Here is a 17028-nt window from a genome sequence, read left to right on the forward strand (position 1 = left end):
AATCTCTAAAAATAAATTGTGTAACAAAGGGAAATGGGACAAATGAAAAAAACGTGTAAACAAAGGGACATTTAACACTGTTAATGAAACAACTCCAAGCTGCTGGACCAGCTGAAAAGAGATTTTTAATACTTGAAGACTCCACTGTTAGTTTTGGCAGAATGCTACCGGCTGTGCTCCACCTTGTTCTGCTGCAATTAAAGCAGGAGTTGCTTAGTGTAGGAATGAGAAGGCAAGGTGCATCACTCAGGTCACATGTATTCCAACCCCAAAACTACAGGTGTTTTGATATTATGCAGGATCCCTCATGTGCATGGTGACATGGTTACTTTCCAACTGTTCATTTCATAACCCAGCTCCAGTTAGATGATATTACCTGTACACACTGTGCAGATGTAGATGTACAATTATCCTGCTTTGTGTGGAACCCTCAAGGAAGTGAACCTGCAGAATGTTTGGAATGTCTGTGGTAGTGGATACAAGCAGAGAAGATGTGATTGTCTCACATTCATCACTGTACCTATTGGTTATAACTTTATGTACCTACAGTGAATACATGTGGATGTGTTGTTGAAGCTTTAAAGAGTAAGAAATGAAATCCGTGCTCTGCACAACACAGGGCCAGGAATGCAGTTTCACAGCATTCCCTTCTGAACACATGACATGAGCAGGTCCCAGTGAATAAAGCTTTTTTGTTAAAACAAATCTCAGCGAAACAATCCTGAATCAACTATACACAGGGAGGGTCATTACCTTTTACTTTGCACCTAAACAAGACAAGGGGCTGCACACACAGTCATTGTGACTGAATTGATTGAAAATTGATAAGACTTGGCTGCAATAGTAAGGAAAAACTACCAAGAGAACCCTTTTGAATAAGGAGTGAAAAGCCCAGAAACCTTGAGAGAGTTGCATGTGAGGGATCCACTGAGTGTAATGAGTGGATAAGTCAGGCTGGTTGAAAAGCGACTGAAGTATGCCTGGCATACCACAGCTTCTTCAAACCCATAGTTAATGCATTTCACATACAGTATATTGACATTATTAGCACAACATCATTGACTGATACCATGTGAAACCAAAGAAACCTGTTGCTATGACAGTCTGATCACGTTCACAGGGTTGTAGTGGGGGGCTATAATAAAAAAAATGCAGGCCTGTCTCAACACGTTCCTTTTACATAGATCACATTTAACTGTGTATGTGACATTTGTGGGTCTGTGAAGACACCACACGTGCTCACTTGAACACTCGAAAGCATCCGGCAGCTGTGATCTTCTGTGTGTGTGGTAAACACACGTCTTAAACCACTTCAAACTAATAATGGTTTTAAAAGTGTAATTGTGAAGCTTATTTTCCTCCCACAGCTGATCATGGGTCAATTCAAATTAGGTGAAATATATGTGGGAAAAATTACATTGGTTTACCATGATAGTTCAAACACGTAACATTCTTTCCATCTTCTAATGATGTCTTGTGAGGATGGAACATTTCTTATCACCTATTAACCACTTCCTCAAAGACAGACAGGGGGAAGGGAGGCACTAAGTTATTGAACCTTTTATATCTGTGATGGAGTGTATGCTCTACTACTTTATACTGTTCTACTTTTATTTTATTATGTAAATTGAAAAATGGTAAAAGGTACTAAATACAACTTAATTTTTTCTAAACTAGTTAGAAATCATTGAATAAAATTTCTTCAATCAAGTTATATTTTAATTAAATTATATATTTTATATAAAAAGGACAGTAATTATAATATTATACAATGTCGGTATGGTATTTAACCTATTTATGTTTATCTATTTATTTCTGGTTGTTTGCTTCGTTCTATTTTGCCCTTGACTATAGCTGTATTTACTGTTGCTATAACTCTATATACACATACAGCTGATGTTATGTAGTAAGTTTACATGAAAATAAATATGTGACATCGTCCAGGTCATATATCCGGAGGCAAAGTGAAATGAGCCACAATACAAGAGAGTATAGAGAACAACTCAACAAGTGGATCTGTAAAGTTGATGTTAAATCTGAATACCTAAGCCTATCCTTAAGAAGAAGATTTACTTTTATTGTCATGTTAACACTTTACATGCATACATGAAATTGTTCTCTGCATTTAACCCATCCAGTTGGCACCTGTTTAAACACGCATAGAAACACACACATTGACAGATGCCATGTACAAACATATACTGGAGCGGTGGGCTGCTGTTGCCAGCGCCCGGGGAGCAGATGTTGGGGGGGGGGGGGTGTGCCTTGCTCAAGGGAGTGGAGATCAAACCATCAACCTTCCGGTTGATTCTATAATTTCTTTTCATCGTTAAATAAAAAAAAATTGGTGAACCCTTTGCTCAAAGGTAAAATTTAGTTCTCCTGAAACTAATATTTTCAAACGGAGAGGTTTAGAACGGGCACCGCACCAGTCTACTTTATTGAATAATAAGTAGCAATCACCTGCACTAACTGTTGGCTGCCCTACAATTTTAGGAGTCAAGCTTTTTTTATCAGCTATTTAAAACTGCTGGCTCAGGTTAAACAGGATGTCTCTGTCGCAGAGGACAAAAATATTTGACTTCCCCCCCCCCTCCCTCTGCTGTTCAATGTACTTAGGTAACTCAGTGTAATTTTTGAGGAAATTTCAGCTCCCAGGAATTATCTAAGCATGAAATTGATCGGAAAGTGCAGATGACAGTAGCTTCTACTGTCATCTGCACTTTCCGACCTCTCCGCTGTCTATATATCTACATATGTTGCCTTTCCAGTTGCAGCCATGTCTGAACTGATGGCTACTGGTCTTTTCTTCTAAGCTGGTGACATTAACATGTGCTCTGGGAAATAGTGTTTGATAGGGAAGATAAAGACAACAATAAGTACGAGATACCTATGCACATAACTAGAATTGCCACCTCACACTCGTTTGCCTCCACCGACCAGTCAAGTTGCAGGAAAATCTTTGTTGGATAAGGGCTGAGCAGCTGTGGCTCAGGGGGGAGAGCGGTCGTCTTCGGGGCAAGGTACTGAATCCCAAAATCGCCTGTTCTCATAGATAAGTGCTGCACATGGATGCACTGTAAAGAGCTTTGAGTGGTCATCTAGTCACCTAGACTAAAAAAGCTGAATATAAATATAGTCAGTATTATAGTGAGGCTGACCTTTGACCTTTGGGAGGTAAAAGGTCATCACATCATCATTTTATCCAATCAAAATATATGACTTGTGGTCAAAAACATGCCACCAAACATCTGTTCATCCCAGAGTCCAAGTGGATGTTTGTGACAAATTTGAAGAAATTCCCTCCGGGTGTTCCTGAGACAACATATTCATGGGACTGACGGAGGCCACGGCAACATTATTTTTGAAATGAGCGTTTTTATTATTTAATAGATTGCTTGATGAAACAAAGCAATGCTTCTCTGGCTCTCTGTGTGCGCTACAGTGAAGCTGAAACGTCTTGCACGTGTCTTCAGTGTGAATGACAATGTGTAAGTTGCAACAAGTCATTCTGCTCACTGGTTTCAGAACGAGCTGCTAACAACCTAAACATGAGGTATGTAACCCTTGGCACACTTCAGGGCCTGAATGACAGAGCTTGTGTCAGTTTCAGTGTCAACCCGTAGTGCTGCAGAAAGCTCACTTTCCTCCACATGCTCCACATGCCTTTCCCCACTGCTGCGACCACTGCTACGCAATAACCGGAATGACAATGTCTGTGCGCTCACCCATCGACAGCAGAGACAAGTGCACATGTCGGCACTGCAAGTAAACAGCTAACGAGGGGGCTGTTGGGCTGATAAACAAAAAGAAGAAAATCCAACCTCTGCTGCAGAACCCACAACGTACCAGTTAGTTTGGCTCGCGCAAACAACATTTGTGCTGTTGTAAGTGTGTGTTTGTGTGTATGTCTGTGTTTGTGTGTGCATCTTTGTTTCACAGACCTCGATGCTCTTCCACAGGTATTCATTAAAAAGAGCAAGTTTAGACCTGAAGTGGAGACAGTGAATGAAACATGAATCGAGGAGCCATTTTTTCCCCCTTCTGCACCTCTCTCTCTCTGATTCTAGAAGAAGCAGCCCTTGGCTAAGAGACATGTATGAACAAAATCACCTGCAACCCTTCACTCACAGTGCGAACACCTGGCTGATATCAAGGTGCTGTTGCCTTCTGGTCATTCACGGTGACTCCACACACACAGAGCCACGCAGACGGTCTGTGTGGGGTGTCTTTAACAGTCGAACGACAGACTCACAGCCCCTCCTACTTCATCAGCTTTCATCATGCATCACGTACTCTCCAGCTGCTTTCAGACAGATATTCTGCATTGGGGCTGTATGTGAGAACGCAAATGTCCGAGTGAGAGGCACCAGACTTTAAAAACCCCGGAGAATATCCGAGATCAGGAGATCCTCTGCAGGATTCACCGTGAGCCAGGGGGATGTGTTGGAAGTGATAATGTTTCTAACACGCAAAAGAAGCCAAATGGAAAAAGACAAAAACATATCTTTGGATAAAAAGTGAAGACATAAATGTAGAAGACACAAACAAAGGTGTCAAGAGAGTTTCTGGTGGAGAGGGCCGACGCTAGCGTCGATGTGCTGTAAACAAAAACATGGGATCTCCGCAGCAGAATTGATATGTTATGTCCTGTCTCCGCCGGCGGCTCCTCCCCTCACCTGAACACGTCTGAGCAGAGAATCAAGTTGTTCACCAATTTCATCAACATTCTGTGGAGTTCATGGCTAAGAACTGCTTCAGCGCCTTCTAATTGGGATCGGGGACCAGTAATATGATTGAGTCAGAAATGTCTCCAGAGAATAAAAATGAAAAGTCCAGTTGTTTTAAGGAGTAAATGTCCCTCTATTGATTCCTCACTTTATTCCTCACCCTTCTCTCACTCTAATTTCACACACTTCTGCTAGTTTAGTGTTGACAGATCTTTGTGATCACATGAAATGAAAAATGTAAACTAATATACAATAGGGTCTAAAAATCTGATGGGGAAGTGGTCTCCCACTGATGATGGGGTCACTGCAGCTCCAGCATCTGCCTCCAGACATCTGCACAGCTCCAGATCCTGTTCAAAGCCCTGGTAAAAGTCAAGGAACGATTTAAACACTTTACTTAAAGGTTCAGTGTGTAAGATTTGAGTGAAATCGAATATAAAATAATCTTAGTGATGGTTTTACCAGTGTGTTTAATCTAAATTGTATAAATTGTTGTTTTCTTGACCCTAGAATGAACCCTATATATAAATACTTATATTATAAATTGGGAGGGGGTCCTCCCTACAGAGGCCATGTTTTTTTTCAATAAACCAGACTGGCGAAACTAAACCTTTTGAGTTTTTATGACAACTGAAGGTTTCCACAGGTTCTCTTTCAAGTTTAGAAGGAGATGGTGAGTTGAGGGGGTTTCAGCTGCAACATGCAACCTTACCTCTGTCACTAAAATCTACACACTGCCCCTTTGTAACCTATGTGCAAAATCTTACAGATCACAACTAATTCATTATTTTGAATAAGTGTCCATTTGGGCTGAAACCTGAAAAAAATACTTAGAATTAAATTATTTTAGATTCAATCTTGTGCTGCCCTCAGTGTACAAGCTAAACGAAGGGTACGTCAACTACATTTGGTTCAGTTTTGGCATCTCTGTTTTGCCAATCTTTGCCAGACTCAACTTTTCACCATTTTATTTCTACTTTATGCCTGAGACACATTTAAGACGTGAAGGCTGCACTGGTCACCACCGTGGTGTCACAACAAAGACCTGATATCAGAATTTACCGACAGACCCTATAGTTAGGTTGGTGACTGCCTGAGCTCTTAAGAAGGGTGTAGGAATGCCACAAATGCACAAGGACCATATTCTTGTGCGACACAGGGTGTGGCTGCAATTTTGTGCAAATTAGACGAAAAACACAACTTTACAGTTGTGTTATCAAAACAAATGTGCAGGCCACAAATGTGACATAATCACAACTTAAGAGCCCTGTGGAAGCTTCCTCAGAGGTTTCTCATCCAGAGCAGGTACAGTGTATGTCACAGATTTCTTCCCTATGCACAATCATTCCTCACAATCTGCATGCTGAGCAGTGGTGTTCAACATGGGATGGTACATTCCTCCCACCTGCACTACAGCCATCTGCCTGGGGCACTGGGAGGACAGAAACTGAACCCACAAATAGCTGAAATTCAGTTCCGTATCAAAGGTCATGTGGGCATATGCATACAGATAGGAGTCTCACAGAGTTTGGTGCTGCAGGAGGGGGGAGGGAAGGGGGGGCAGCCTGGGGAGCGGGGGTAGGTCTGGCGTACAGGTTGCACTTTATAGGCTTCTCCATTTTGTTTTGGGACTTGTGCCAGCCAACACACCATAGTCTTTTCTACCAGGTGTGAAAAAGTGTAGAGTGCCAAGTCAGGGACACACAACGTAAGTAACGTTCAACATGGACATTTCTGGCCACATGTAATCATGCTGGGTATCACCACAGCATGGCATATTTAAAGGACCACTCCCTCAAGATTAGCATTTGTGATTTGTTGCTCTGATTATGACCATTTTACTATCGATCTGTCTCTCTTTAAGTTCCCAGTGGATGGAGTGCTTTCAGACATACAGTGAACTCCACAGATACTCCATGTTTTCTGTGGAGGAGGTGCACGTGTGAATGCAAATCTCAGAGTGAGAAGCTGCACAGACTTTCTCTGCCTGGTCTCTTAGTATAAAGTTCGTAGAAATTCAGGAGATGTCGATGTGTGAACGCTGGATTCACCGTGAGCAAGTGTGTGTGTGTGTGTGGGGGGAGGGTGGGGGATCTGTGGCCAATTCACCAGATTTTACCTTCCTTTCATAAAAACGTCTTAAAAACTCTTCTCTCACGCGATGATTAGAATTTAAGCTCTTCTACAAAGGCAGTTACACAATGCTGATTCCTAATGATCTGTGACTCATGCCTCCTCCTAATTAACAAAACTTAGGTCTAGCTCATTCTTGAGCTATTGTCTTGCACTGGCAACACCCATCTAAATCTCTCCTATATACAACCATCGCATTGTATTAATTTGACGGATGGGTTGGGTAGTGACTCATTGCTTGGTATGTTACTTGGTAAGGACAATGTTCAAACGACAATACCCTCCCAAAAAACTGAAATGCCTGAAAACAGAAGGAAAAATCCAGTTCGCAGAAGCTATAAAATATAGCTTTAAAATGTACTACAAGGTTTAATCAACACTTCTTCGACATAGAGAAAACACCACAGAGGTGGTGTTTATTGCATCGCTGGCATGTTGTATTCCATTACATATTTTATCCCCCATATACTGTATATTCCTGTTTAAGTGAAAATGAAACAGTGACCACACAACACGGATCACACAATTTAGACCTCACACATTGTAATCAGGTGCTTTGCTTTGATCAGCTAAGTAAGAATGAGGAATGCAGAAGTATCATGATGTGGCAGGTGGAACTCTGTATAACAACAGGTTATTAAAATCTTAACCTGTAAAATAGCATGGAACTGCAGCTACCAAGTGAATGTAGCAGGAATAGAAAGTACAATATAGTCACGGAAATACTAAGTATCTCAAAATACTACAGTACTAGTGTTAGATGTGCTTAGTTTAGAGAATAAGTAATTGATCATGCATCAAGTCTCAGTACAATAAAATACAAATGTAGAGTTTTATTGCTCGCAGCAGTTTACATCGATGTCAGATTGTTTTGTCCAGTCTACAGTAGCTCTTATACCACAGCTACATCCCAAATAAAAAAGTGAGCCAGTGTTTAAACCTTAATAAACACTGGACACATGGGTACACAGGGTGGCTGTGACTGAAGGTACTGGAACACATATTCCTCCGTACATCCACCACTATTCTTCAGTTTGTGTCTGAAGGAAACTAGACACAGAGTTCATTTAAAAGGTTTAGAGTTGTGTTGTTCAAACTTTAGACTTCCAGCTAAACTAAGCTTGGAGCTAAGCTAACTGGTTGTTGCTCAACTTCGGTAATCTTGGACTTTGGGTAATGTGGTATATCAATAGACGTCATGTGACAGAAATCAAATGACTTCATTGGGTTGATGTCACAGAAAGGAGTGGGGCATATGTGAATCAGAAGCCTGCCCCCTTGGAATTGCATGACAAGGTCAATGATGATGTTCAGGTTATAAATCTGTCATGAATAAGACAATGTCCCTAATTGTTATCACATTGGGTTTGTTGTGTATACAAGCAACAAAATGTGCACTGAGTTGTTGAAAATGTTGATCTTTAGTTTTCCCACTTTATCAAACATGATTGATAATGTAGGACATCATGCTTTGGGTAATCTGGGACTGTCATTTAAGTTGGAAATGGAGAAATATGCATTAATGGACTTCCTGAAGTAAAGCAATGCTAAACAAAAGAGATGTAGCATATTTTCAGACAGGAGTTCGTGGTAAATAACTACCCGTGTAGTTAAAGTATAACCTGTATGTTTAAAACCTTAAAAACAAACTTGAGGCAAAGTCCCCAAAAACAGATATGACTGTTGATTCTATACATGCAGGTTCTATTTGCCGCTGACCATTGGAGTGCAGTTGTGGCCTATTCATATAGACAGGAGCCTGGTCTCATTAGTCTAAAATAAAAGCAAAGATGGCTGCTGAGCGTTGAAACTTGCTTACAAAGACCTTAAAAAACAGTTTCGCCCAAACTGGTGAGCACCCACTTTGCTATTGTTAGTTTATCTCACATCCATCAGTCCATTACAAACTAGAATATTTCATAGCCATGAAGCTGGGATGGTCAATACTGATTCGTTATTATGAAGTCTCCAACCTATCAAATCAAGAATATTGTCTTAGCAAATAGTATAATATGCATTTTAAGCACTAATATATTTAATTTTGAGAGACACCAATTTCTTTGCATGTTGGAGCCATTTGATTTCACACCTCTGATTGTTTAAGTGTGACACAGACTACATTTTCAGAAGGGCTTGAACGCTACCCTCCCAACAGCCGTTGATTGACACCTGTGGTATGAAAATTTCGGGGGCAGCTACACAAACCATGATTGTCATGTCAGCTTTTATTGTTGTTATCTAAGTGTGGTGTTGATTGATTTGCAAAGTCTGTACATAGACAATGACACAATAACAGTGAAAGCTATAAAAGCAATCCAGAAGTTGATTGACAAATTGATTTGAATGTGCTCATATGAATAAAAACTAGTGAGACCAGGAATTTAAATAAATATATGGCTAAAATAGGCAAATCATGTAACCTAGCAAAGGTGACAAATTACTCGAAGTTTGCGTACTGTGGCCTGTCATGTGAAGACGATGCAGAAAATGTGTGTCCAAGTGAAGTGTTTTTGTGAGAGACAGTGTTGCTACGTATTTGTTTCTTTGTAAACCTGGTTAGTCCTGTTCAGAAGGAGTGGTGTGTTTCTCGCTGCTATGTCTCATGCTGTGCTTTCTAGTCAGGTTTCGGCTGCTGTGCTCTGTGACACATTTCGCAGTCAAGGTGTGTGTGTGTGTGTGTGTGTGTGTGCGTGTATGTGGGAGTGCGTCTGTACTTTGCATGGAGGAAAGGGGGTACTAGTAGAGGCGGTTCTGAGGTGGCCTAACCTGTTCTCCTGGCTGGCTTTAACCTTATAGGCATTTAACAGGCAGATCCATCTCATCCTACCTGCCAGAGCAGAAGTGATTCACTGAGGAGGAGACATCTCTCCCTGGGCTTTCCTTACGTGCAGGCGTCTTTGGCAGCACCACACGGTGAGACCATCAAATTTGATGTCTATGGCCTCTTGTTGCTTGATATGAGATAACTGATAACATCTTCTACTGTGTTAAATGTAATTGAGCATAGAAAAGAATATAATGCTAAACAGAGTGAGATTTTTAATTTTGAGTTGTAGGGAAAAGATTTGATTTGAATTTGATACCTCAAATTTAACAGTTTCACAGTTCTGTTGCTGGAATATGCAAGCCAGCTGTAAACAGCTGTTTGAAACTTTGGGTGCATATTCTTGACATTCACTGGAATTAGGTGGTCTCATGATGTTTTCCACTTTTATCGACAAGTCCAGGTTTTTAAAATGCATTTTCAATATGTCATGACCCAGCTGCAACATCCAGCTACACATCTGTGGACATATGTGAAAAGTGATGATTAGAAATAAAATAACTATAGTATAAGATATTTGTTAATCCACTTTAACATACAGTAATTGTGAATGAGTAGCGCTGTCTGCGCAACATGCTGCTTTCCTAACTGGGAAATGCCCAAACAAACAGTCATCAGACTCACGCCCTGCTGTTTCGCTCAGTGGTTGGTATCAGTATTGATGTTGCCACCCTGTTTAAAAGGACACACCTATTAACCGCAACGCTAATAATTTTTTGGGGACATCTTTTGTCATTTAACTTTTCCTATTTTCCTTGGAATCAATGCTAGTTTCTGGTTTGCGGTCGCATGCACAGAGCCTAAAGCCACCACGCAGTAAGGTCATATGTCCTCATTTCTATCTTTTTATTTCTTGGAGAATCAAGGATTCATGTGAAAGAATCAGCTACTAAAGTGGTGATTGCTTTCCCTTTATATTTTCTATAAAAATGCACTACGCACACATTTCTTTCAATGTTGTGTCTCATTGCAAACAGCAACTTTTGCTTGGTTGTTCATCCACTTGAAGACATAATTCGTTTTGTCTGTTCATCACTGTTGCATTAACACAGATTAGGTGTTGATTGAATAACATCAGGTTTGTTTTGTAGCATTAGGACACAGTTTGATTCTTAGTGGAAGAAAACATTCTTTATGCATTTTTGTCTCCTGCTGTTTTTCACAACCCAGCACTGACAAGCCCAAAGTCTGCTCAGTCCTAATCTACATGCGACTATGTTACAAGTGAAATTAATTAGCATTTGCATATGAAGATGTTGGGGTGTGGCTGAAAGGAGGGCTGAGTGTGTGCTCACAATGCATCCAATCTGACTGGTTTAGATGCTAACATTCCCTTGAACAGACCTGGCAGAGGTTTTAGATTCCTGAGGTGTGAGATGATGTGTGTGTGGGTGTCGTTGTTTCTCTGTCAGCAAGGGTCAGAAAATGAGGGAGCAGGTGAGCACAGACAGTGACGTGCAGGTAGAGTAATGAGTGACAGCTACACAGTGTTGGTTTGAAGGATTCCTAGAATCTATATAAAAGACAGATCATGCTGTTTTTAAGAATTGACTTTGAAAGGCTGTGGTACTGCCATCTTCTCATCTGCCAAGGTTACATCTCATATTTTATGTCATGTGTTCATCTTGGATGAAATATTAGGAATTGCCAGACTTTAGGTGCAGTAATTTATTAGGCATAATAGCTTACAACAAACACCAAAACACCCTGAAGAGTCAAAGATACATACAGACACACACATAATAAAGGTTGTTTTTTGGAATAGACATTTTTCAAATTCTTTACATACAGTGCTTTATTGGAATGAAGATCATGCTGCTGGTGGTACTCATGTTGAGGACGTAGGCAGGTTAATAAACAAACAGTTATAATGACAAAATATCAGCAATCAATATAGAAAGACTTTTCAGTTTGAAAAAAATGCTCATTTGTTCAAATGCCACACTGGTTTTCTTCATCTTCATTTTGCACGAGGTACAGCACATAGTATGTTCATGTCTCTGATCAAACTTATACTAACATAATCCTAAACCAATGTTTCTTTTGTCTGGTGTGTACAGGAAGCCTTGCAGTAGTTGTGCACTTCAATATAAATTCCATGATATGTGGATATAAACACCCACAAAATGATGGTGAGTATGAAAAGGAAATAGTTCAGAAATGTGCTGTGCATTTATGTGATTGCAACTTTCATAATGAATTCTTGATTCTAAAAGGCAAAAGATGAACCATAATTTATGAAATTATGGATGATCATAAAACAAATGTTTCTGACCTGTCTCATTTTGTGTTTTATAGAGTTGGAACAGCAAGAGTACTAGTTTTTTAGAAAACCTGGTCCTAGATGACTCAGACAAAGGAGTCATCATCACAGGAATCAAAGATGAATCAATGGCTGCTAAGAGTGGCCTGCAAACAGGTAAGACAGAAACCGGTGTCTCTCTTCTCAGCAATTTTAAGACAGTTCAACCAGCAGCTGCAGATAAAGGACTTGAGGAAACTACATCAATATGCTGGAATGATTTTGGTGAATTGTTTGTGTTTGTTGCAGGGGATGAGATCGTTGCAGCCACTATCCACCTGGACCACCTCAACAAAAATGAAGTGCTTAACATCCTGAGGGTCTTGGAGCCATATGATAACAACATGAAGGTTCTGACCAAGAAGGAGCTGAGTGGATCTGCTGGGCTTGGCTCCTTGGGATTGGGTCTCAATGGCTCTACAGAGGTAGATTGCTATGGCTAAAATTATATGAAATCAGTTGATTCCCTCAAAGTCTGGTCTTGGACTGCATTGCGGTGCTCATAGCATTGAAAAATACACATCTGAATTGTTTTGTTTTAGCAGCAGAACATAGTTAGAGATTGGCGTCTAGGCTCCTACTTCATATATATATTTATATATATAAAACTTTAACTCCCTGTTGGAGAATACAGGCGGTTGCTGGGGTGATGGAGGCGCTGTATTGACAGCAGAGGCATTGACAAGCAAAGGGAGAGATGGATAAGCTTACAGCTTGAAGAGACCTCCAAATTCGGAGAGTGTGTATAATGGAGCATTTTGGAGAGTGACGTATGTCACACAATTAGAGCAGCGCAGCTCAGGATGGCTGCATGAACTAGCTCACAATGATCACTCCAATTGTCATTCAGATTTTTTTTATATCTAACATTGAGCATATGGCTTCCTGTAAGATTGTTGCTATATTACACAAGGGTTGCTTAAAATATGTTTTTTTGTTATGTTAAAGTGTGTATATTAACCTGCTTTTGTATCAATTCCTCCCCAACAGATGCTCAACCTAACCAAGGATCTGTCATTTGATGCATCTGCTAAGGCACCAGTTGCTTCCCTTGATGGCCTGAGTGGAAAGCTAAACGCTGCACAACGGTTAGGGGGTGAATTAAATGGTCCCACTCTGAATGGAGACCTTCCCAGTCTCAGTCTAAATAAGCCCTCAGCTGATGCTGGTGCCAAGTTTACAATGCCCTCCCTCGGACTGACTGGACCAGATGTAAAAGGAGATCTAGATGGCACCCTCAAAGCACCCAATGTCAGTGTGTCAACTCCCCCTCTTAATGTTACGAAACCAGAAATCAAGGCAGGCAACTTAAAATACAATTCCCCAAAATTCTCAATGCCCCAATTTGATCTACCTCAGCTCAGTCCACCACATGCGTCTGGAGACATAGATGCCCCTTCCTTTGGAAATCTAGAAACACCAGACCTTGACCCAAAGTTAAATCTTAAAAGATCAGATTTGGATCTGAATGGGCCAAAATTGGATCTGAATGGGCCAAAATTGAATCTGAATGGTCCAGATGTAAATTTAGGAAAAACTGACATTGAGCCACCCTCAAGCAAAATTAAATGGCCCCATATGAAATGGAAAGGGCCCAAGGTCAACGGGCCAGATGGTGACATAAATGCTGACCTGTCTGCACCTGGTGTCAGCCTTTCCACACCAAAGCTTGATGGGAATCTAGGTGCACCAGATGTTAACTTTCCCAAAGCTGAGATCAAAGCCCCTGAGGTAGATGCTCAGATGCCAAATGTTGACATTGATGCCCCATCTGGTAAAATCAACTGGCCTCACTTGAAGTGGAAGAAACCACATTTTCATGGCCCAAAGGCTGATCTAGATGCAAACCTGAATGCACCAGATGTTGATCTCTCTCTTCCAAAAGTGGAAGGTGGGATAAATACCCCAGATGTTGACCTTGATTTGCCAAAGGCAGACATTGAAGTCCCAAATTTTGATGCAGAGGCAACAAGTGGTAAAGTCAACTGGCCTCATCTGAAATGGAAGAAACCCAAATTTCAAGGCCCAAAAGCAGACTTAGACATGGACGCTAAGCTAAACACACCTGATGTACAACTCTCAACTCCAAAGTTTGAGGGTGACATTACTGTACCAAATGCTGAGCTGAATGTCCCAAACAATAATGTAGATATTCAGGGCCCAGATGTCGACTTTGATGCTCCATCAGGGAAAATCAACTGGCCTCATTTGAAGTGGAAAAAACCCAGACTTCATGGCCCCAAAACTGACATGGACCTTAATGCAGATCTGAACACACCAAATGTTGATCTGTCAGTTCCAAATGTTGAGAGTGACATTAGTACACCAGATCTAAATTTACCCAAAGCAGATGTCAACATTGACCCGCCTTCTGGCAAAATCAAGTTCCCAACACTCAAAAAGCCCAAGTTCATGCTTTCTGGTTCAAAGATTAAATCACCAGATATTGACGTTCACGCTGATGCACCTGGCCTCAATCTGGACCCTAATGTTGATTTCAATTTACCCAAGGCAGACATTGATGTTAACACACCAGACATTGAAGCTCAATCTGGGAAGATCAAGTGGCCAACTCTTAATCTAAAGAAACCCAAATTTGGCACACTAAAGGGTCCAAAGGCTGACCTTGATGCAGATTTGAGTGCACCAGATGTTCATCTTTCTGCACCAAACATTGGGGGTGGGCTAGATACTCCTGATATAGATTTGAGCCTGCCTAATGCTGATGTCAAAGGTCTGGATGTGGATCTTAATGGTCCAGATCTTGACACCCCTGATGGAAAACTGAAGTTTCCCACATTTAAACTGCCAAAATTAAAAGGGCCAAACGTCAAGGGTCCTGAATTCAATGCTGATTTAAAAGCACCAGACATTGAAGCACAAAATCTCTCTTTGTCTGCACCAAAAATTGAAGGGGGTCTTGATGCAATAGATTGTGACATGAGTTTACCAAAAGCTGATCTAAAACTCCCTGATGTAGACCTTCAAGTTCCAGAGGCTGATGCCTCAGCTGGAAAAGTCAAGATGCCAAAATTCAAATTACCAAAGTTTGGCTTATCTGGGCCAAGGGTAAAAGGACCTAACATTGATGTTGATGCTGACCTCAGAAGTCCGGATGTGTCTCTTCCAGATTTAAATGCTAAGCTACCTGAAGCAGATCTAACAGTCCCAGACTTGAATCTTGAAGCCCCCAAAATCAAAGGTGGCATTGCTACCCCAGATGTGAACCTGGAAGCACCAGATGTAGCAATCGATGCTCCTGGAAAACTAAAAATGCCTTCATTGAAATTGCCAAAATGGAATATTGGAGGAACAAAGGCTCAGTTACCGGATGCAGAGCTAACGACTCCAGGTGTCTCTGGCCCTGATGTAAATGTTAATTTGCCAGGAGCTGATGTCAAAGGACCAAAATTGAACCTTTCTGCTCCCACAATTAAAGGAGATCTGAATGCTGAGGGAGACCTTGGTTTGCCCAAAGCTGATGTAAAGGTACCAAGTTTAGATCTCCGTGCACCTGATCCCAACTTAAAAGTACCAGATCTCAGCCTTTCCTCAGCAAAAATTGATGGAAACCTCTCAGCACCAAACATAGACACCAACTTACCAGAAGTGAAACTGGAAACACCTGATGCAAAGTTAAAGACCTCAGCTTTTGATTCTCATGTGGGTGACTTTAAATTGCCTTTCAAGTTACCTAAATTTGGTTTTTCAAAATCTGAAGCTGGGATAGATGCACCCAAGGTGAACATAGGCAATATTACAGCAGATGCCAACATGTCTGCTCCAAATTTAGAAACAAGCCTTGACAGCGAAACTGATGGATCAGGTGATGAGATAGAGATTCCGTCATTCAGATCCCACAAACTACCAAGACACAGCATTGATGGCAGTGAGACCATAGATATCTTTGGCTCATCAAAAGTCACAGAGGATAAGGAATATGTACTCAGTAAAGGGATCCGCTTGCCAATAGTAAATGCAAAATCAGCAGGGGGAGAGATTAACATTATGGAGAGACTGAAGATGGCAATGGAAAAAGTACCCTCAACTAATGTCACACCAACTGAAGTGAAGACGGATATTGATCTGAAGCTTGCCCCCCCAAGTGTTGATGCCAGTGCATCTACAGAAGCAGGGGATTCCTCTTTGGTGAGAGGAGGTACCTTTAAAGTAGAAAAGCTAGAGTCAGCACTGGGCCTCGGGGCCTTGACATCAGATGACAATGACAAATTGTCATTGGGCCTCTCCAATATGCTCGGCCTTAATGTCAAGGATTCAGATGCTAAATAACTCCTGCTGCATTAACCTGATACATCAAAGCTTCAGTTTGGAAACATTGTAAATACATAGAAATAAGTAAGTTTAACTCACTCTTACCACAGTTTTCTCCAGATAAAGCCGGCTGCAGTCTCTCTCCTCTGTAACAAATGTTGGTTGCCAAAAGGAAGGAGCTTGTTTTTATAAACTATGTGTATATTCCTGTTATTTATATGAGCTTTGTTTTCTAAACATTGTTGATTTGGAAATATGTTATACTTATTATTATTCAATATCTCCCTCAGCATTGCATGTGATCACATTTAGCTGTTAAGGTTTTTGATAATTGCATTACTTAACCATAACATTTTAAAAGTCAATTGTGCAAGTGAAATTTTATTTTGTTCATTAAATAACTCACAATATTAATTATGCTTGTGAGTCTTTCCTAATATAAAAAAGGAAAACAATTAAACTGATGCCTTGTTGGTTTGTATCTGAAGTAAATGTATGAAAATATATGAGATTTACAACACTTCATTGTAAATATTTGTAATTTCCCAATACTTTCCTAAATATGTCCTTGTACATAATATGGAATAATAAAGAAATATTGTTGAATAAAAGCCCAATTCAAAACCAAGCAGGTATCCATTTCTTCACTTGACATAACGTGAATTCTACAATTCTGCCTATATTTTGAAGTCTTTCTGATACCTTCCTTGGAATTATTAAGTGGAGCTCATAAAAGAAGATTAAAATCTGATCAGATTCCATCTAAA

General features: G+C 40.6%; 1 protein-coding gene across 1 annotated transcript; it reads left to right on the forward strand.

The window, feature by feature from the left end:
• The first annotated feature begins 9645 nt into the window (after nucleotides 1-9645).
• Nucleotides 9646-16889, forward strand: LOC109635873 (neuroblast differentiation-associated protein AHNAK). Its single transcript, XM_020097343.2, has 5 exons — nucleotides 9646-9776; nucleotides 11748-11819; nucleotides 11986-12106; nucleotides 12239-12414; nucleotides 12980-16889. Exons 2-5 carry the CDS (start codon nucleotides 11814-11816, stop codon nucleotides 16277-16279), a joined length of 3603 nt encoding a protein of 1200 aa, XP_019952902.2. The 5' UTR covers nucleotides 9646-9776; nucleotides 11748-11813; the 3' UTR covers nucleotides 16280-16889.
• The last annotated feature ends 139 nt before the right edge of the window (nucleotides 16890-17028 follow it).

Source organism: Paralichthys olivaceus, chromosome 14 (genome assembly GCF_024713975.1).
Source record: "Paralichthys olivaceus isolate ysfri-2021 chromosome 14, ASM2471397v2, whole genome shotgun sequence".
Lineage (NCBI taxonomy): Eukaryota > Metazoa > Chordata > Actinopteri > Pleuronectiformes > Paralichthyidae > Paralichthys > Paralichthys olivaceus.

Coding starts and splice junctions, on each gene's coding strand:
- LOC109635873 (XM_020097343.2), top strand. Junction 12,107..12,238: donor TAAGAGTGGCCTGCAAACAG/GTAAGACAGAAA, acceptor TGTTTGTTGCAG/GGGATGAGATCGTTGCAGCC. Junction 12,415..12,979: donor GTCTCAATGGCTCTACAGAG/GTAGATTGCTAT, acceptor CCTCCCCAACAG/ATGCTCAACCTAACCAAGGA.